This window comes from Gambusia affinis, linkage group LG17 (genome assembly GCF_019740435.1).
Source record: "Gambusia affinis linkage group LG17, SWU_Gaff_1.0, whole genome shotgun sequence".
Taxonomy (NCBI): domain Eukaryota; kingdom Metazoa; phylum Chordata; class Actinopteri; order Cyprinodontiformes; family Poeciliidae; genus Gambusia; species Gambusia affinis.
In genome coordinates this window covers 15,417,387-15,439,460 of record NC_057884.1, presented here as the reverse complement: position 1 = coordinate 15,439,460, position 22,074 = coordinate 15,417,387, and the positions used below count along the sequence as shown (strand labels likewise).

The following is a 22,074-nucleotide window of genomic DNA, read 5'->3' as shown; positions in this document are numbered from 1 at the left end:
CTGTTTTTCAGCTTCTTCATTTAACACAGTTGGCACATTTAGTAATTATTGTCATTTGTATAATTACCTGTTCACATAATCATGTGTGTATTCCTTAAGGAAATTTATTTTTACTTTACATGTGAGATTTCCAAGAGATCGCTAACATTATGTAATGAGGGATAAAAAAATAATAACAAACTAGAGAATCTTTGCTTTAGAACATTTTCATTCCCTGTTATGTCCTGTGAAAAAGTGGCAGCTTGAGAGAATAGCCAATCTGCAAAGGTGGAAAATAGTTTCTTCCTTTTTTTGAAGCTACATAATATGTAAAGTACTTACAAATATATGCATGAGAGAAATTTACAAATGAAAAATAAATTCTAAAAACAGACTTCCCTTCACCTTCATTAATATTTATGATCTGCTAACTCTAATTAGCACAGTATCTTTGCTTCTTCTGTCTTCTGCCACTTCGTCTCCACCGCTGTTCGTCTTGTCTGACGGTTATCAGATAAGAAAGGTGTAAATTGCTTCCCACAGCTTCTTCAGCAAATTCTCCAGCTCTTTTTGTCATTCTTACTTCCTTTATTTCAACTTTCAAAATTTTTCCTTTCTTGTGCCCAACCAGGTAAGGAAGGACACAGCACAGGAGTGCGGTTTTCGTCATTAATAAAGGTCTTGTGGAAATCGATGTGATAATTGGGGGATGTCGTGGAGTTAACGTGTGGTTTTGGTTTCTCCGTGCATGCCTGGATGTGTGTGTTCATGCTCATTTCCACAAACTATCTCTGGTGTTAATGAGGCAGGTTTTCAGCCAGATTTTTCCCCTCTTTTCTCCTCCCCTTCTCAGGAGAATAGCTCACAATCACACTTTAATGACCAGCCAGCACGGTGGGAATGAAAGCGAAATAGGAAAAGGGAGCACTATGGTATTGTGTGGAAAAAATGTAATTATTGATCAGCTTTAGTCCACGGTAGACAAAATCACCACAGGATATATTAACAAACAGGTTGTAAAGTTTGCACAGCCAGCATGAAACCACGGATTTGAGAAGCTGGTCTCGATAATTTCCCAAGGGGGTGATGAAGAAGATCTGCAGACTGTAGGCCACATGCTGTTTATTCATGAGAAAGCTTCATTCAGGGTTTGATTTAATAGACATTTGGTCTCCGTATTGCGTAATATATATACACATAGATAAATAGGTATATTGCAATCAGAAGTGCAAGGTATTTATCCTTCTTGTACACATGATTCTAATTTCAGAAAAAGGAGAAGAAAGCACTCTCAGACTGTGAGATGAAATTGTTGTTTATCACTGAATTGTTCTGATAATGAAAATCAAATGGGAGGCTTTCATACTGCTATTATGCCTCTTGGCAGAGCATTTGTGTTTGTGTGCTCGCACTCTAATCATGTGCATGCAGTCTTAAAGTGGCCAAGTCATGTTGGAGGAGAGCTTACCCGCCTCCTCCAATAAGCGCTGGCTCTGGGGTAACTGCCACAATGCGAGTGCTGGGACACAGGCTCTGCCACTGCCAGGTGTGTTGAGGAGGTAATTGTCATTGTGGCCGGCCCAAGGCCAACAGCTTAAAGGCGGAGAGCTGGGGAGAAAATGAGGAGCAGCTTCTGCTCGAGTCTGTTTGCCGGAGGGGTTAGTTCAATATCTGTGTTGTTGCTTATCCGATTCCACTCTGTCCCCCACTTTGTACTTGTCTGATTGTTTAGCACTCCTCTTGCTTTTCCTGTTCTTTCTGTCCTGGTGGCAGCGGTCCGTGATGGTCCGTGATCATTTGCAGTTCTGTCTGCTCCTCTGCTTTGCCTAAGCTTTTTACCATTTTAATTTATTTTTCTTTTCATCTCAGGCTTTTTGAATCACAAAGTTTAATCATCAAGCTGAACTCTTGTTGGAAAGACAATTATATGAATGTTTATATAAATGAAATAAATATTTCCTAGTAATATCATGTAGTTCATTGTTTATGAGGGAACTCGATAAAATTAAAAAGATAATTTCTTTGTGAACAAAAATGGAGTTTAACTCGGTGGTCTTTGAAAGCACTGTATTTTTCTCCTGCTTTCACCATTATAAAGCTGTTTTTGTTCCTATATGTTGTTCTTTGAACTTGATATGAAACAAATTATATGAAAAAAACGAGCTTTCTTTGTGAGAACACTATTATTTAAAACAAAAGTAAAATTAGGCTCAGTGAATGCCATCTGTTGAACTTCCAAAATAAAAGTGATAGAAGTTCAGATATTGTTTTTTTGTTGTTGTTGTTGTTGTTGTAGCTCTAACTGGACATAAAAAGAAAATCAGTGGCCACAAACATAAAGTGGTTTCAACAAACGTTCCACAAATGTGAAAAGGAATCATAAATTACATTTCTGTTCATTTTGCAGCTGTATTATTGACCGATAGGGAGGGTTTGTTGGGCTCAAGAGTGTAAGCCAGTGAATGAAAACAAGCACATGTTTGTTTAACATCCCCCTCCGTCAGAACATTGCCAGCCCATGAATTATGAATAAGGGCCTGTGAGGCTCTTTGCATGTATTTGCCCTATGTGTGTCTACATCTATCTGCTCGTGAACTTATCCATTAATCTGTCAGTTCCTGCACTGCTTCCTGTATCCATTGTACTTTTACACACCTTGGAAATGTTTACATGTTGAATTTGTCCATATTTTTCTCACAAGAACCACAAAGTTCAATGTGGATTATTGGAATTTGAATAAACTAGATTAACACAAAGTACAGATTATTTAAGAAGTTAGAAAAAAAACATTCTTTTTTTTTAAACTAATAAAAAGTGTTGCATGTGTTTATCTTTAACCTGCTTTCGCTCTGAAAGCCCTAAGTAAAAGCCTGTGAAATCAGTTGCTCTCAGAGGTCACCCTATTAGTCAAGAGATGTCTGTGTATTCAGGAAATCAAGTGAATACACAGACATAATGTTTAGCCTACTAAGCTTTTTTGGGACAATGTATAATAGGCTAACGGCTGCAACATGATGTTGGCAGCATCATGCTTTGGGGATAATTCTTCACAGCAAGAATGCAAAAGCTGCTCAAAGTGCAGAAATTAATCCAGCTATTTATCCGATCTTGCTGAGGTTGAGCCTTTTTGTAAAAAAGAAGCAAAAAAGTATTTGGTTATGCAAACCTGATGAAGATTTAATTGAAAATGTAATTGAAGGTACTTCCACGAAGCATTGACAAAGGTATCTGCAATTTTTAGATTTTTGTTTGCAAAACATTTTTGAAAACCATGTGTCCTTTTCCATTCAGTCTGTGGTGGTAAAATGTGAACAACTTCAAGGACTTTGAATAACTGTTGTTTATACGTTGCACATTAAATAACTTCACAATGTAGTGTTTAGTAAATTGTAGTATTGATCAAACCTTACTTATTCTCTCTTTCTGCTGTTCATTCTATAGAAACCATCGTTCTAGAGTGGCCAGAGTGAGAGACGAGCACATGAGGAGCAGAAACGTCTCGCCATCAACATCCTGACGAGTAACCTTGCTTCTGCACCCCACCACACGCCCGCCAACTCCAGCAGTGGGCGTCAGCAGGAAGGAAACAAGTGACCACTCCTCCTGCAGGCATGGTAATGCGCTGATTGTTTTGTAGGTGCTGGGGATTTCTGCGTGGGGGGTGTGGATTATCCACAGTGGAGAAATCACTTCTCTCAAATAGAGGCCATGAGTTCAATCTGATAAGTTGTTATACACATCGCTAACAGATAGTGTAAGTCCTGGCTGAGAAATAGATGTGTGATAAAGGCTTGTTCAGGGCAGATAGGGGAGGAGAGCTCATACATCAGTGAGAATAGAGTAGATGTTGAGAGGCTCTACAATAAGAAAAGAGAATGAGTTATGAGCATTTAGAAAATGAAGAAATGCAACAAAATAGATGAGACAAAATCTAATTCAATGCAAACTTGTGTATTGCACTTATTATACTAAAGCACGACTGGCCAAGTTTTACACCAATGTTTCTCCTGCTTGCGATAGATGCCAACATTCTCCAGCCAATTTGATCCATACTATCTGGCTTTGTCCTCAGCTCTCTAACTATTGGTCCAAAGTTTTTGCTATTCTGTCGGATATTTTTGACAAGAAATTGGAGCTTGACCCCTTGACTGCTTTGTTTGGAGTTGCACCTCCACAGTCCACCCTGCCCTCCTTTCAGAAATCCTCCTTGGCTTTCTTGACTTTTTTGGCACGGAGAGTGATTATAATGAAATGGAAGTCGCCTCAACCTCCATCTTATACCCACTGGCTTCGAGATACACTGTATTTCATTAAACTTGAGAAAATCCGTTTTACTTTAAGAGGCTCTTCTACGAGATTTTTGGGTATGTGGAGCCCCCTGTTAAGACCCCTTAGAAAGATTAATTTTCTTAATATTCCAGACTGATAACGTGGTACGTATATAGCTGATGTTGACTGATACATTAACAGAAGTATCCCCTGGCAGCTGATTATTTTTTTCTCTCATTTTTTGAGTGTGTGTTTGTATGGGTTGAGGGAAAGAGATTTACATATATTTAGTACTGTGGTCCTTTTTATTTTATTTTATTTTATTTTATTTGTTTATCTTATGATGTATCTGTTTCTGTCCGCTAACACAGTATGTTTACTCTGACTTGATCCATTTTATGTATTTCGTGTAGGTGTTTATATGTGGGTATAATTGGGCTTGTTCTAGCACAATTATGTTTGTATTTAAAGGTACACTGTTAACTATATAACTATTGCATTGCCTTTACACTGTACCTCATGTTAAAGCATAAATAAATTTTTGAAAAAAAAAGATGAGACGAAGGTAAAAAGAGGCAGAAAATAAAACAATTTACAGCATCCTTCAAAATAATAGTAATTCTTATAAATGTTTTTAACAGCAGCAGCATAATATTACATTATAAATGAAGAAGATCAAACCTTTAATTTGGGAACAATTGTAACAATATCATCTCTGGCACCATAGTGAGCTCAAACATATAATCTAATCAACTCAGAAATAGTTAACCTAATACAAAACTAACATTCTTCCATAGCAGCCTCTGTACCTTGACCTAAAGTGGACCCAGGAAATTGTGCAAAGTAGATTTGTCAAAGATCCCTCTTACTCTATGCTCCAACTTTGTGAAATGCTACCGGGAAGTATGTAGCTGAGATTCAGCAAAAATACAAAATCAACCCTTAAATTAAAAAAAAAACTACCAAGGCCACAGTAATGGAGAAGACTGCTGATATAAAAGTTGTCTAAAAGTCACCCCAAGTTGAAAATCTATATAAAATTGTTCCTAAAAAATCTGGTTTTATGCAGAGTGCTGTATCGAAGTATTCCTATGGAATGTTGAGTGAGATAGCAAAAGCTGTATAAGCAAAGATGATTACCAAAGCTACTTAAAGACTGACAGACAAAAAACAACGATTTCAGGAACTGCTTCAAGACAAATTTACAAATTTTGCTTTTGCCAGATAAAGCTTATGAACTGCCTTGTCTGAAAAAGGACTGGATTAATCCTCAGTGGCCTAAAGTCTTCTCTTTTTCTGTTGAAAATAAATGCAGCGAATGTAAATATTCTACTTTATTTCCATACTAAAGAAAACTTATTCTAATGCAATTAACCAAGATTTTATTTCAATGCATTGCTAATGCATTTATTTAATAATATCTCATTAGCATGGGGTGCAAGTAGTGCTGAAGATTCTTTATGTATGGCTGTTTTTCATAGAGCCAAGCTGTTTTCTTGTGACCTTTTGGATTTTCTCTTTCACATTGGTATCACTGCATAATTAATATTTCTAGATTTAATTAAGGTGCTTTGTCTTTCTAATATGCTCCTGACATTTAGTGAATAAATATTATTGTTTAGTAGTATCTCTTTTGTCTGCATATTTTGCAGGTTTAGAAAGAGCAAAGAAATGTGACAACAAAATTTTTAATTATGTTAGAAAAGGTGTAAGATGCCTGTGACAGGAGCACAGATATACTGTTCAAAGGAACTTCAGCACTGGGTGGAGAGGACGGCTCAGAGGATCAAAGAGAGCTGGGGAAAGAGAAAATGACAAGAGGAAGCAAATAAGACCATAAAACATAAATGATAGAATAATATGAAAATAACGGTAAAAAGGAACATTGAAAGCAAAAGGGGATGTTCAAAGTGGAGGGGAGGAGTGGAGAAGGAGCGTTAGGAGTAAAAAGGTTGAGGTAAAACGTGTTCGGGACGGAGGTTTGATTAATGGTCTTGGCTTGTGACAGTGGAAGTTCCTTTCCCATGGGGGGTGGGCTGAGCAGAAGATGAATTATTAAAAACTAGAACAAGAAAAGGTAGGAGGAGAATTTGGTACAAAAAGTGAATAAGTGGAAGAGTCGTTTGAGAGGCAGAGGAATGAAGAAAAACGGGCAGGAGAGGAGAAAAATGCATCTTGGGAAGAAAACAAGATGTTACTGGTGGTGCTGAGGTTGGACGTTGCACAAAGGGGAAACATAGCTGAGCTCATAAATAACCAAGGGTAATGAGACCCGTGCATGCCCCATGCTGCAAACTCAGTACTGTGATTACTCCTGACTTAGGGCAATGCAGCAATTGCTGACCTTGGCAGTGGCGTCAAAATGCAAGCCAAACAACAGAGCAAACAACTGTTTTCATTGATGTTTCTATAGAAGTTCAATAACTACACTTGCCTACATTTTTGTAAGTGTACACTGTTTTTTCTGTTTGATTGTTTGACAATCAGACAGTTTGTGACCAGTAATGTGGTCACATTACTGGTGACAGCCTAGATTTCTGGGTGAGACTCTAGAGAAGTAGTCTCAAAACCTTAGAAAAATGGGATTTTGTATTTCATGTGAGACACCTTGGCACCAGATTGGTGCAATTGTTAGCCCAGTTGCCTTGCAGCAGATGATCATAGGTTTGATTCCTGTGCTACCAAAGCACCAACTTTGTTTTTTCTGTCGAAAGGAAGAGAAGACACCAAGCTAAATTAATTCGTCTCTCTACTTTCCATTTCACTTTTCTATTCAGCACCAGTTTTAGAAAAAAAAAGCCAGCCTTAAAAAAAGAAATTGAATGCTTAGTGGACTAATAATAGATCACAGAGTCAGAATTATCCATTAATTTTTCATTTCTAAGTTTTGTATTTACAATACACCTTCTTTAAAAGCCTACTGGCTTCTGGTTTGCAGTTTCCAAACTTCTGAAGCAGCTTTTCAGATCTCACTGCAGCACTGAGTTAAGGAGAAACCGTCTAGTAAACCACCTAGAGTTTCTCCAGCCATTTCTTTAAACCAAAGCGTCATGTCTCAATGCAGCTGAGCAAAAGCACATCAAACATGTTATGAATTGTTGTGAATTGTATAGAAATGACTTATCGAGTATGATGTTAAATTAATATGCAGTTCAAGTCTGAAATGCTTGGTTTCTCCCAAAGATAAATTGAATGTTAGTCAAGCACTTTCAAAGCAGTTGAAATTTTCCATCATCATGTTGCCAAAATTTATTTTTGCATGCAGAATTTGTATGCACAACACAAAATATAATATTTCATCACAGTAGAGGATGTGATTTGATATATTCTGCAACTGTAAACAAAATTTACTTAGTTGTTAACCATGATGTAACTAAAAATATGTTATCTTGTTTTAGCTGAAGCTGAACTAATGCTTCCTTTCTGCTGTATTAAAGCCAAATAGACCATGTAATGGATTGCAGTGTTAAAACTGTGATACCAGGGAATTGCCGTATTTTTATTGTGTTATTTTATTGTTATTGTCCCACTCCAAGTAAGTATTTACCAGCATTTACTGGTAGTACACTGCATTCAGCAGTTTACTTCAATAATCTGTGATGCAGGAACTAGAGTATCTGTTGTTAGTTTTATAACATTTTGCCTTTAAGTAAGCATGAAATGTTATAAATCTTTACATTTTGGGGGGTTTAGATGTATAAATCCTAAACTGAGATTTGTTACTCTAGTGAATTTGTGTTTTTCTGTCTCTATTATTTATGTCCATTTTATGTTCCTCGGGATGTATATTTTATTTAAAAGTCAATATATTTAAATAAAATTAATATTTCACACAGTTAGGTAAATAAAGGTTCTTTTAGCTGGTTTTAGCAACTAGGTCATAAAGTGTTATGGAGCGCCTGTAAACCATGTTTCTGCATTAACAGGAACAAAGTACAGAAGCACACACAAACACACACACACGCACATGCATGCAAACATCCCAGTCTTTTAGTAGAAATTAGGCAGTGGGTTGATGTTTTGGAGGCTGGTTTATGGGCTTGACAGGTTCTAACAGAATTTCTATGAAAATCATTCTTGTCTAAACAATACAGTCTGGGAATACTGATGGCATGCAGCATAACTGTTCCAGCGTATGGCTTTCCTGTAGCTCATTTCCCTCCCATGCTTTCAGGGCAGCTGATAGACTTGGTGCTAATGGTATTTTTGATATTTCGATGAATCCATGCCTCGGGTTTTGTTTATATATTTTGATGCATGTGTACCCTGCTATCTTGCGTATGTGACGTTCTACACGTCTGGTAATTTGAGAGACAGCTAGTGCGAGTGCACACAATAAAGCAGGATGGTGGAGTGTGGCGAGGCCGCCCTGCCAAGCAGAGTGCAGATAAATCACAGGATGAATTTTTAATGCAATCCCCCTGAGGCTGCTGGATATTGCAGAGAAGGCACTGAGTTGTTGCTTTTTTTCTCCCTTCTGTCTTGCTTGTTCCGTCTCTCAAGGACTATTTTGAGATTTTTTGAAGTTTCTTTTTCTTTCACATGTTTGCCTTTTGTTCTAAATAGGTGTGACATCTTCCCCAAACAGCACTTCTGAAATGTTTTTTGCGTGGTATTTATAGGTGATGACTGTTTTTCTGGATATTAGTTTCACTGTGAAGGCTTGTGCTGTCAGCTTTTAAATAAACCTTTTTTTTCCTTTTTTTTTTACTTCAGCTTTCCAAAAATAATAAAAGTTATTTATCTAGTTCTGCAGTTTTGACACCTTTCTGCTTACATCTTCTTCTATTTGTTTTTGTGCTTTTAACACATTTAAGAGGCTTTTATCATCTCCACTTCCTAAACACAGAGACACACACATGTGCACACAAATGTTCATAGGTTCCAATTAAAAAACTAAAGGTGTTCAGGGCAGCTCACCCCACCTCATGAATGAGAACTATACTTTCTATCACAGCTGATATTGCTGTAGTAAGCCTTGTCCTTGGCATTAGGTCATGTAATTTATAGCAGATGGCTGCAGAGACAGGAGGAGTTTGGAGGAGACAGGAAGCAGAGGAACGGAAATTTGTGGATCCTGCTCTATTTAGTTGTGAAGTAGCTGCTCCTACTCTCTTCAGTCACCGTTTCAATTAGGATCGGTGTGAACTGATGTGTTTTTCCTGCAGGGCGTTAAGGACAGATGTGGAGCTTATGCACAGAAGTGACAACCGTGACTGATCATATCATGTTTTTTATATCTATTTCCCCCTGCAAAGGTCTTGCATGGCTTGTGAATCTTTCTCAGATTTTTGATATTCTATGTATTTTCTTGCATTAGAGTGTTTGCACATTAGTGCACACTTTAAGTTGTAAATGCTGTGTAATGTGGTTATGTAACACGGTCCTGCCAGCTGGTAGGTTCCAGTGGAGCATGAAATGGAGAGTAATTGGCAAGTGTGTGGTCTGAAAGCATCAGTGACATGTGAAGGTGTACAGTGTGTGGAAAAAATATTCCCCTCTTTATGGATTTTTTTTTCCTTAGGTATTTCATATTACCAAATACATTATAATGTGCAGTTTTAAAATAATAATTTCATATTTAAAGAGTGGGATGGGGGTAGACAGGCTTACCTGTGTGAAGATACATTGCTCCCCTTCTTAAATTATGAATTAACCACATTTTTCTGTTTAAACATTATTAGCCACACTGGGCTACATTCATGCCTGACCTGTAGAATCAAGAAATCCACTAAAAAAACAACAACATGTTGTTGTCAGGAAACAACATGTTATCCCTAACAACAACCTCGACAGCCAGTCCATCAGGTTTGTTTAACTCTGTTGTTTGTTTAACAGGTTTTAACAAACAACACATTACAGCTTGGGTTAAATACATTCATGAACAAACAACAAATAGTAATCGAAATCTGTCAGTCAAGGAACAGTTAAAGTGCCAATTTTTAAAGATGAATGTGTCCAGTGAATTATTATCTACAAATGGAGATAACAAGAAACGGTGGGAAATCTGTCCAGGAGTGACCGGCCTACCATAATTTACTTAAATATATTGACGGGTCTTCCAGGAGGCAAAGAAGAACCTGGCTCAATTTCTAAAATAATGGAGGGGGTAAAGTTAAGGAGATGACGATTTAACAACAAGAATAAGACAAAAACTCAAATTTGGGGGTGAGTATTTGAGTTTTAGTTCACTTAATTTTGATTATTTACCCCAAAGTAAATGATGCTCACCTATCTAAATAAAGTTCATACTTTATTTTAAATCATCTAATCTCTGAAATTGTTACATCTAAATGAGATGATTTAGAATAAAGTAATAAAGTATGATTTAAAAAGTATGATTTAATATGCTGTTAAAGTATGAGCTTTATTTTAAATCATCTCATTTAGATGGAACAATTTCAGAGCCAAAAATGACCATGTAGGATTTTTGAGGGTTCAAATAAGGCTGCGTGTAGAAGAAAATTATTTTGAAAGTGATGCAACTGTGCCAAGTGAAGAAAGAATAAAACCAGGAAGTCATAAGTTGTAATGTCTGACTTCTTAGTTGTTGTTTTTTTTGTTGTTGTTGATTTTTTTTTTTTTTTTTTTTTTTTTTGTAACAGCATTGCTGCTTCCAAGCTTGTTCAGTCAAACAGGCTCAAAGATCATTATAAACACTGCTCAATTAGCTATAGCTGAACCTGAAGTCAATTGTTACGTCCTCTGTTCAGCTTCAGGTTAATGTGCTCAATTGAATGCAATTTCAGTCTGATTCTTGAGGTTGTCACAGGAACACTGCATCATAACCCCTGATTTATCTTTCATGCTTGATTCGTTTCCTTTCTTTCACCCGTTTGTAAGAGAATATGCTGTACAGGTAACTTTTGTCTTTAAGAGGCTGCTGTCAGCTGAGAACAACATAACCATGAGTGCCTAGAATAACCTCTGAGTCCATGTTTCAAGGCCCATCACATCTACGCTTCCTCCTCCTAATTTCAGCAGTGTTATTTCCACAGACGCTGGCTCGCAGGGTCGATTCTTGTCAGTGAGTCCCACTTAACTGTGTTGATTTACATGGTCATCACAACAGCTGGCCAACAACGGCCCCCCCGCAGTCTAGGAACGCAGCTTTACATACATAGATTTGCTGGCACTCTCCCTCCTCTCAGCTTGGTTTATGGTTGCAGAAGCTCCCATTAGCCACAGCTCATAAAATCTGCTACGACCGCTCTGTTAAACACAGCTTTGAGAAGACACACAAGTACAAGATAAACCCAGTGTGGTAAGAAAATGTTGGATGAGCACACAGATTGATGTGTTACTCCTGTGAATTGTCATTGTAAAATCAAGTTCACATACCTGTCAGTGCATGAGAGGCGTTTTGATATTTCTTAACTTACTTCTTCATTTAAAAAGGTTTCCCCACCAAGATGATCAAACAGGACACTACTTAAAACTCATGTCATATATTTTAATATCTTAATGGTATCTTAATTCACCTCATGTCTCTCCTGTTATTGGCGGCATAGTTTCAAAGAATCTGAATTGAGCCTTTGTGCGAACCCTCTCAAATGTTTCCAACAACACTCTACATCCTGAACCACACAGGCTGTGAGGCTGCAATTATTGTGCTGCGCTTGTTCTCCACGCTGTTAATGGCTTTATCTCAGTCACTTCAGTGAAAGAGAGTGTCACCGTTTCAATTAGGATCGGTGTGGAGTGTGTGTGGTTTTTCGGCGTGTGCCTGTCCTTATATTGTGGGTATGTAGACGTGATTATTAAGTCCAGAGGAGCTGCCGCCATTTAGGAATGTAGATCTCAGGGTGAGAAAAAAGCTTTTTGTTCATCTTCGAGAATTCATTGTTGAGTGTGTGTGAGCGTGCAAAGGTGGTCCTCGGATTTTAAGTAGATTGATAATAGCCCTCGGGCTCCACCACTTTGAAAAGGTCATCTCTCCTCTTTGTGGGTGTGTGTTGCTTATGAGCCCTGATGTGTTGGTCCCTTTGAGTTCATGTGTGTGTTGGAGAGAATAAAGGGAAATGTGGGGCTTTGAGATAAGCAGGTCTACTCTGCAGCTTGGTAGGAGCGTCATCCTCACACTTAACTGTGCACCTCACACTTAGCAGGAATATTGGCATTGTCTACTATTTAAAAAGAAAATTCATTTCTCTGAAAATTAGGATTTTATTTCTATTGTCGACGACTGGCATATTTCTGAAAACAAATAGACAAAGAGAATCAAAGTGGAAAGAACAATACTTATTGGCGTATAGATTATAAATTCCGCAACTCTTTGGATGTTTTGTTGTGTATTCAATGAAAACCAAACAAATAAAATTTGACTCCACCTGAAAATGTATATTGATTTTACCAGTATGAGTTTCTGAAAGCATTAAAATGCTTTTGTGAAAGATAAAAGTTGTGAACAATCACCTGTGAGACTGATTCTGGTGATACTGCTGTGGTGAAGTCTTTTGTATTGCATTGTAATTATTATTTTTGGAATATATTTGTTTTTCTTTTTAAGATTCTTAGCACAGACAAGCTGTGTTATTGTATGTGTTCCTTTATCAAAGAGAGTAGTTTTGTATCCACTGAATGTTCTCTTTTTCTTATGAACAGACATAAAAATCTGCTTTTGTCAGGTTAAATGAAGCACATTTGTAGCCTGAAATGGTTTTTATATTGCATATGAAATGTACTGGAATTGCAAGCCTTAACAAAATAGGTTTTAATTCAATTGTTTAATAATTACTATTATCCAGTTGCAAATTATCAGTCCCTTTCTGTAAAGATTAAGGCGAAGAGGTCATCCAACCTCGTAGACTTGGAGAGATAAAGATAAATATTCCAAATACCAGTGAAAACAGTAACTATAGGAATAATTTGTTTGCTCTAAAGCCAATAAAGATTTTTTTAGTTAATTATTGAGAAAGGTTTGAATATTTGACTAAAAACCTTTTCTTTTTAAATTGAGTCTCATTTTACATTCTTTTATTATCTTTTATGACATGCTCGTCTTATTTACTGTAAAAAATAAACATTTTGGTTAATATAAAAACATCTGTCAGGCTATAACGCAACAATGAGTTGAGTTATTGTATCAACTCACTGGCAGTGGATCAATGGACTCATCATTAGTGTTTTTATTAAAGATAATTTCTCTATGGCAACAAGCTTTGCGATGTGAAGGCCGTAGGGATGAAAACAGGTCAACGTTTACCACGGTATTTTTATGTAAATCCACATGTAGATCCAGAGCTCTGTCTGGATGGTATTTACTGCAACATGCAAAAAACTAAATACACCGTTGCACCTGCTGCTCTACTTTATCCGTCTCTTTACTTTCCCTTTCATCTTTGTGCCTCCTACTTCACAGCCATTTTTGTTCCTATCCTTTTATAAAGACTCTGTACTGTTCCCATTTCCCGTTCCTGGTGTTATCCATTCTCCTCCTCCTCTGCTCCCATGGCAAGCTCCCTCTTTTTTCTGTCATTAACTCTCCCCTGAGAAACCCTCATTTGATGTTTCGCACCTGGTGTCCGCCTTCTATGCTTCCCTTTCATATACTTCCTGAAGAGTAGGAAGGAGCAAATCAAAAAGCCTGAGGAGCTGACATGAATTCCCAAGGCCAAAATGTGTGACTGAATTAGGAAAGAATGGATAGGGTATGGGGGTATGATTGATTTCTAATGGCTGTTTGTGCTTTTGTCTCTGGGTTGGTGAGTTTTAGCTTCACTTGGTTCAAAATCACTAAAGAAAAGCTATATTACAGCATTTTAGGAAATAAAATGTTTATTTGTTGTTGTTGTTTTTTTAAATAATTGAATTCACATTTTTTAATGTATTTCTAATATTGTATTTAAAAAACGTTAGCTGTTTTCTTTGTAATGAAAGAAAAAAAAATTGTCCTCAAACAGATTTTCATTTTATGTAGTTTTCTTTCTATGTTTTCCTATCTGATTGACTAAGGAAGTTGTTTGTCCTCATTTTCAGAGGTCCTTCCGTTCCTTCAGCAACGATGACCGCCATGTCATGGCGAAGCACTCCACCATCTACCCCTCCTCGCAGGAGCTGGTAGCCGTTCAGACGCTGGTGTCCACCGTCGAGTGTGCGCTCAAACAGGTCGCCGATTGGATGGATCAGAGCAGCGGCGACGCCCCTAACAACAACCTCGACAGCCAACCAGCAGACAGCACAGAGGAGGACGATCCTGGTGAGGAGCCCAGAGAAGAAGCCGAGGAATCCAATGAGGGATACAGGTAAACGGAAAATACGCCTTTATACAACTAAGATTTATTATTAGCTTTTTCAACCACAGAAACTGTTTATGTTGGTAATGTCAAAAAAAATAAAAAGATATTGACTAACATTTTCATCTCTAGATCCACCCTATTATAATATGCCTGTACTGCAAAATCACTAATATTCTTTCATGTCTTTTGATTTTGGTGTGTCACCTGCAACATTACCAGTGGCCCCCATATAGTCATGTTTTAAGCAACTTTCTTTAAATGCTCCTGGACTCAGTGTTTCAACAAAGGGAAATAACTCTACAGCTTTTCAGTGTCTTGTCAGGCAGAGTCTTCATGGTTGAATATCTTCATGAATTGTATTTTTTAGAGAGGGTTCTCTAGTTCTCATTACAGTGCTGAATTGCTCTGTCTGATCTGATTTTGTCGTATTAACGGGAGCACTGTATTTTAATAATTTAATCAGGCTGCCTGTAAGCTGATTATTATGTCAAGCAAACAAGGTTTGACACATTTTTTTTAACAAAATTGTTTACAAACAGTATAGTTTTTAATTGTCGGACAGCAAAAAATAATAACTTTCTGCAGAATATTTATTTTACATTATGGACATTTACAACCTGAGGCAAACTTTCATTCTTATTTAAGAAAGACCTGTTTACGTTACTCTAATTGAAGATTATGTTGTCTTTCAACTTGCAGTAGATGACAAATAAATAAATGTTTTTACGTTTATTTGTAAAGCAGAGAGTCTGGCGGTGGTGGCATGCTCTGTGGAGTGATGAGGGTTGGTCTGGTGGCCAAAGGACTCCTGATCAAAGGCGACATGGACCTGGAACTGGTGCTGATGTGCAGAGACAAACCCACACAGACACTGCTGGACACTGTCTGTCACAATTTACCCACACAGATTCAGGTTAGAGACGCACTCTGACCCTTTCATACACACAAGCAAGCATGCCAGTACTGCTGTCACTGGTATTTTCTTTCCCACAGCTGGTCCAAAATTTTCTTTTGACATGCACACATTAGAATTTAATTTAATTCTCCTTTCGAATGTGAATAAAAGGCAGTAAAGGTTTTTGTAAAGCATTTCTTACTGGAAGAATTTAAGCAAGCTGAACAGGCTTCCAGATTTTTTTTGTACTTTTCTGTCTCTGTTTGCCAGTGTTCACTGTGCTGCGAGCAGAAAAGCTCTGTGGGTGTTGGTGTGAGCATAAGTAGGCACGGCGCAGCAATATCGTCAAGTGTGAAGTTGAGAGGTGTCATGTCCATGTGTCACATTTCCTCATTAACAAGTCATGGCTCTGAAGTGAAGCTCCTGACAATTATCCAGGGATTAACTCGCACAAGGACACAACAAACAAGCACAGCAAAGCTCTTATTTTTTTAAATGCTTTTCGCCTTCTCAAAGAACGTCTTCTTTTAAAAATGGAATAGGGAGCATAGTTTAAGAAACTCACAATTATCCACAATGCAAATAGTGCTTCAACTTAATTATTCTTGTCCGATTAAACTTAACAATCAGCCAAGATCCAGTTTGCAAGTAGATGATGTCATTTATTAGCATTTGTCTATAAGACATATGGGAAAACTCTTCATTTTCAACAGGGATATAAATAAATAAATAAACTCTGCCTACTAAGTTCACTATTACCTGCTGAGAGTGGGACAAGTCACATTTTTCTCTCCTCTGGGTGTGTGGAAACAGGCGAGAAGTCTCATATCTGAGATTTTGATTTTCTTCTCAGAGCCAAACAGCCACTTGTGAGTCATTGCTCACTTTGACAGTGGCGGTAACACTCAGAAAGAAACACTTGTTTTACTCACAGAAAGATTTACAATGAAAACTGCAAGTTTGCTTTAACTCCATGATGTAAACAAGAACCTAATCCCTTTGGTATTACTGATGTTTTTGGTGATTTTCCACCTGATATTTAAAGTATTATAAACATGTGACATCATAATCACAAATGTCAGTCTATTTTATTGTAATTTTATTAAATTGAATAGTAGTGTATGAAAGTTAATCCTCAAGTCCTTTATGTTTTGGACATTTTCCTGGCTCTACATTCCTAGTCCAGTAGCAGGCCTTGTTCAAGTATTCAGATCAGCTGAGTTGGATCATTGAAGTCTTTAAGAAGCATGCAGAATGTTAATCCTTGAGGACTAAACCTGCTGGACACCACTCTGATAGAACAACACATAGTAGTACTGCATAACTGTGAAACGGAAGGAAAGTGATATCTGGTTCACCCTTTACGTTTCCGTCTCTGAATAAAATCTAGCACAGTTTCTTTCCAAAGTTCTCTAATTAGTAAACAGAGTCCACCTGCTGCGATTTAATCTTAGCAGTTGTTTTTTTTCATAAAGTATAAACAAACAGCCTCATGGAGACCAAACAACTTTTCAGCAAAACAATCATGTAGGAAAACTAACACTGCATTTCACTCTACGTTGATGAAACATGGTGCTGTGAGAGCATCATTCATTGTCGATGCTTTTCCTCTGCAAGGTCAAAGAATGCACTACTTTATGCTGGTCTGGCCAATGGTGGACAAATGAAATGCACTAATGTTTGCGGTTACAAATCTGTGACAAAGTTGGAAAGTCTGTGTTTCTTTCCTGTTATACTTTTTGTTTTCTTTATTTTATCACAAGCATCATCTGGAAGCTTTAGCCGAGTCGGATACATTTTGTGTCAGCTTTTATTCATCTTGTGCCCTTGGCCCTCAACCATTTGTTTTTGTCTATTAACCCACCGCAGAAGCTAACGGAGGAGAAGTACGAGGTTTCAAGCTCTTTGCCTGAGGCAGCCATCCTGGTACAAACTACAACAGATCCAAAGCTTAAGCTGAAGATCACCCTCACCTCACCTGCCATGAGGGAAGATGAAGATCTTGAAGAGGAGGAGGAGGAGGAGGAGCAGGAGGAGGAAGGGCAAGGAGAGGAAGAGGAGCTGGAGAATGAGGAGGATGGTGAAGAGGTGGCGGAGCTGGCTGAAGCGGAGGCAGAGATTGTAGAGGAGGAGCAGGAACAGGAAAATGGTGAAGGTACGAACCCTGTATTGGGAAGGTATTAATTTTTATTATTTGCTGAGACTGTCCTTCCATACTCACACAATTTTTTTTCTGTCCTAAATGTGTGTCTTGTGAAACCTAATTGTTGTTGTTCTAAACAAGAGTTTTGAACTCATTAACTGATGATGACACAAGACAAGACAGGAACAGGCAGGAGTGAGTTAATAAAAATCATTATTGAAAAACACACAGATGTTTTAAGTTATTAATTTATTAAGATAATAATATATTATTTTTGTTTTGATTAATTTAAGCAGTAGTGTTGCACACAAGAACTTGACACAAAAAATATGATCAAAAATGTGAGAAACCAGATACAAATTATATGGTTGCAGTCAAAACAGCAAAATATAAAACTGCCAGTCTAAGATGTTTTAATAAGACAAGAATGCTTTAGATAAAAAAAAAAAATAACATCCTTAAGTGTTTTGGGAGTTGTTTACATAAGCTTACCAATTTATTTCTTGTTATTTTGCAAGGTCAATAGGTGTGCAAAATAAAGGTCAGCATATTAGTCATATTAATTTGCCTACAACTTCAGAAAACACGGAGATGTTGCAGGTTCTTGTTGCAGACCTCTCCAACTGTCTTCTGTCAAGTGAAGAATATCTTAGTGAAAACGTGAACCCAGCGCTCTGTCAGTTTAGTGTTGGCCCAGTTGTCTTGTGTGCTGACCTTAGACCTGCTTTCCCAAGCAAATCTGACTGTACTGCAGAGTGTTTGGATAAAATGTAGCTGTTGACTGTGTTTTAAAGCAAAACTTTAAGAGTGGAAAAAGAAATAAATCAGCACCGGAGGCCTGAGGGATAAACACTAAACTTTAAAAAAAACAAACAAACTACAAACAAATAAAGGTTGGATTGAAGTTCAGAAGGCATGTCTGAGTTATCTCACTGAGGACTCATCTTGTGTTTGGTGCTCCAACAACCTGTTTTCATGGCCAGCAGAGGCTGGTTATAATTAGTCTTGGTTAGCTGTGGAAAGCAAGGCCAGCAGGCCAGTTAAATCAATAGCCGAGAAGCAGCAGCATCAAGCTCGCCCATCCATCGCGTGGCTCCTGTCCAACGAGACATTCGGCTCTCACAGAGGGATGAGAGATAGGGCGAAGGTTAGTTGTACATCATTCCCAGGCCTCAACAAGATGGAGAGAATGGCTCACATTTACCCCCCACACACAAACACACGGTCATATTTTGCAGCTGATAAATAAACATGCCTGTCTTGCTGGATCTAATCTCTTAGATTTATAAAGAGCATATTTTAAGATCACTGGGCCTAATATTTTTTCCCATTATGAAGTTGTGTTCATGGTAAAATATATATAAAAGACACATATTCAGGGATGATGATCACATTAAACATAAGTGAAACTATAACCATCAAGTGTAGATGTTATTTTCATGCTGTTTTTATTATGTATAGAAGTAATAATATATACATAATCTAATATATCAAGCTGATGCACTTTTATTACCTAACTTTAGATTTGGATTTAAAGTAATGAAGTTGCATCTTGGATAGCATCTTGTTTTTAATAATGGAATTCAAAAAGTGAAATGTATACATTACACAGAGATTCTGTTACTTCTTATTATGATAGCTTATAGCTGGTCTATACCTAAAATCAGATTTTCAGAAAATCACATTACATTCAACTAAACAAATGAGAAAATACAACTACATCATCACCTGCTGACTTCAACGTGAGAGTAAGCCATAAGAGATCATTGCTAAAGAAACCAACTGTTCAAAGTCCTGTATGCAAGCATACTGAGGGAAAATTAAGTGGAAGAAAGTAGTATCATCAGAAGCGATTTACATGGGCAAAGGAGAAAAAGAACACGGCTGTGGTTTAGTGTCTTTTATATAGTCTTTTATTTTCAGATGAAAATACATTTTGCATTTTATTTGAAAATCCGTCAGAGAATCGTTGTTGCTTGACATCCAATGTGAAGTTTCCACAGTCTGTGATGATTGTGAGTGCCATGTCATCTGCTGCTGTTGGTCTACTAAGCTTGTACATCCATCTGCCAGAAGATCGTAGACCACACCATGCTCTCGTCTGCTGACAAGTTGTTGAAGATGCTGATTTAATTTTCTAGCAGGACTTAGCACCTGCCCACCTCTACAAGTAGCGATACCTGGCTCATTGACCACTGTGCTTGATTGGCCAGCAAATTAGCCTGACCCAAACCCCACAGAGAATCTCTGAAGTGTTGTCAAGAGGAAGATCAGACATCAGATCCAACAATGCGGGCGACCTAAAGGCCACCAGCTGATCGCCTCAGTTCCATCAGTCTAACCTTTTTGAATGGAATTACTGGAAGAAATTAACATTTCAGCAGTCAAATTTATTGACATGCACCTTTTATAGCTGTGTTGTTCATTAATATTTGGTTGAAAATAACACTTACATCTTTTTTGCGCAGTCTCGGTGATCAGTTGCTCAGCACGGCCACAGAGGCAGGAGGGACAGAAAATTAGCTGAGACGCGACAGGGAAGGGAAGGACTTTTTTTTTTAATGAGACTGAGAACTTCAGAAACATTGTGGGTGATAATGATAAAAGAGGTAGCAGCCAACAGAGAGTTTGCAAGAACTGTGGGAGGACAAGCTTTAGAAGAAAGATTATAATGATCCACTAGCAGTGGCAGAAGAGTCCCAGTTGCAGCTGGGACCAATCTGACAGACCTCAAGATGCACAGTGTCTGCTTTACACAGAAAAGGAGCTAAACTGCATTTCAGGGAAAATGTCAGAAAGATGTTCTGATGGTGCTTTGCATTGGGTCTATTTGAATGTTCCAGTCTGGTGAGGGGAAAAAATATTCTTTACAGACCCCTCTCAATGAGGATTTTTTTTTTTTTTACTTCCACAATAAGCCATCCATGTAACCTCAATCACTCATACACAGTTGCGTTTGATTCAACCTGCCTTCACAAATATCTTGCAAAATTCTGTAGAAGCTCAAGCCTAGTGTGTAAGGTAGCATGAATCAAACGCACCCATATAAAAGTATTACTGTACAGAAGAATTCTTTCTTCTACCGGCCACGCTGCTCTGACCAAACCCTGCCTTGATCCCTCCTGTATTGTGCTCGTCTCAAATCAGTTCAAACAACCTTAGCTTTATTTCTCTCTTTTTTTTTTCAGCTATACTTTAGGAGCGCTTGATTTTCTGTTTGGCGGGAGGGGTCTTTGTTTGGCCATATTTTTCTTTTGTCCAAAGCTGCAAAATCAAGTGCACCTTAAGTAATGTAACAATAAAAACAAACACAAGCTCTTATTTTGACTCCTGCCTGATGCAGACTGGATCAAAATTCCTTGTAAATCCATGAAGGAGACATTGATTTACCTTGCTGGGCACAATGAGGTGACTAAGCCTCTACAGCGCCAACTACAGGGTAAATCAACTCTCCTTGGGTATTTGTTTTGGTGTATGTCTGTAGGGAGCTCTCCCTCCCGCAAAGTTGCTTCTTTTTCTGTGACAATGATTGAGCTCCTTTTTAATTATTTATTTAAAACATTATGAGCATAAAATAATAAACATTTTCATGCTCAAACATCCACATTATTTGGTAGAACTAAATTTAAAAAGGCAAAACAGTTCTCTAAATTATTTTAAAGAAATGCCCTTTAAAGGGATAGTTCTGGATCTTTCTCTGTGAAAAGAGTTGAAGTAGTAAATAATCTCACCTTACCTTTTGTAGCTTTATGAAGTATGTTCTGTTTAGTGAGCTAGAAGCTAACGGCTACTCTGAGCAAGACCAAGATTGGGATGTATGGGTTTAAATGGTAAAATTGTTGGTAGTAGACCCTCAAATAATAGTGGGCTTCTCCTCCAATAATACAAAAGTAAAAATAGAGCTTTATAAAACAGTATTTGTGTATAGTTTTAAGTCTTTGTGTTTGGACATTTATTAGATGGTAATTGGTCACTTTCGAAAAAGGCTTTTGTCTTCTAATCTACAAAACCAAAATATTCCCAAAAAAGGCAACAGGTGGATTGATTTCAAATGCACTTCCAACTTGTTTGAAAAATATATTATTTCTAGCAAATTTTAGACAAAAAATAACTAGACATTTCTTACAACTTTGGTGTAAAGAAAAGTTTACAACTAAATTATTTACAAGTTGAAAAGAATGGTCAAAAAGTTATTGTAAAACACCTCCCGTCGCCACACCGGGCATTTGACAAACAAAAAACCATGGCTTTCAGAGTATTCTTAATTTTTTAGATTAATGGGAGGGTCTAAAAGTAACCATAAATCCAAACACAAAAATTACAGATTTTGGTTTCAGACTAACTTAAGTAACTGCCTGAAGAAAAAAACTAAACTGATAGAACTTCTGATTTACAAAACGTCAACATAAACAGCCAGAGCAGCCCTGCTCAGACTAGCCGTTAGTTTCAGCCAGCATCGTCCTTTCTGGATTTATACTGAAAGATCCCATGATAGTTAACCACTATATGTGAAATATTCACTGACTATAACCTCACTTCAAAAATCCTGA

The 22,074-nt window shown here is 37.5% G+C and overlaps 1 protein-coding gene across 6 annotated transcripts in view; it reads left to right on the top strand.

Moving 5' to 3' along the window:
- The window catches only part of LOC122847211 (spermatid perinuclear RNA binding protein), an 83,985-nt gene that overhangs the window by 37,825 nt on the left and 24,086 nt on the right, over positions 1–22,074 (top strand). For 4 of the 6 annotated variants that reach the window (XM_044144678.1, XM_044144679.1, XM_044144676.1 and 1 more), the window contains 4 exons: positions 3,421–3,593; positions 14,227–14,492; positions 15,228–15,399; positions 17,251–17,536. In XM_044144678.1, the coding sequence (XP_044000613.1) occupies positions 3,591–3,593; positions 14,227–14,492; positions 15,228–15,399; positions 17,251–17,536 (727 nt within the window). In that variant the 5' untranslated portion in view covers positions 3,421–3,590. The remainder of the gene's footprint in view (positions 1–3,420; positions 3,594–14,226; positions 14,493–15,227; positions 15,400–17,250; positions 17,537–22,074) is intronic. The other 2 variants (XM_044144680.1, XM_044144682.1) reach the window with 1 other exon arrangement.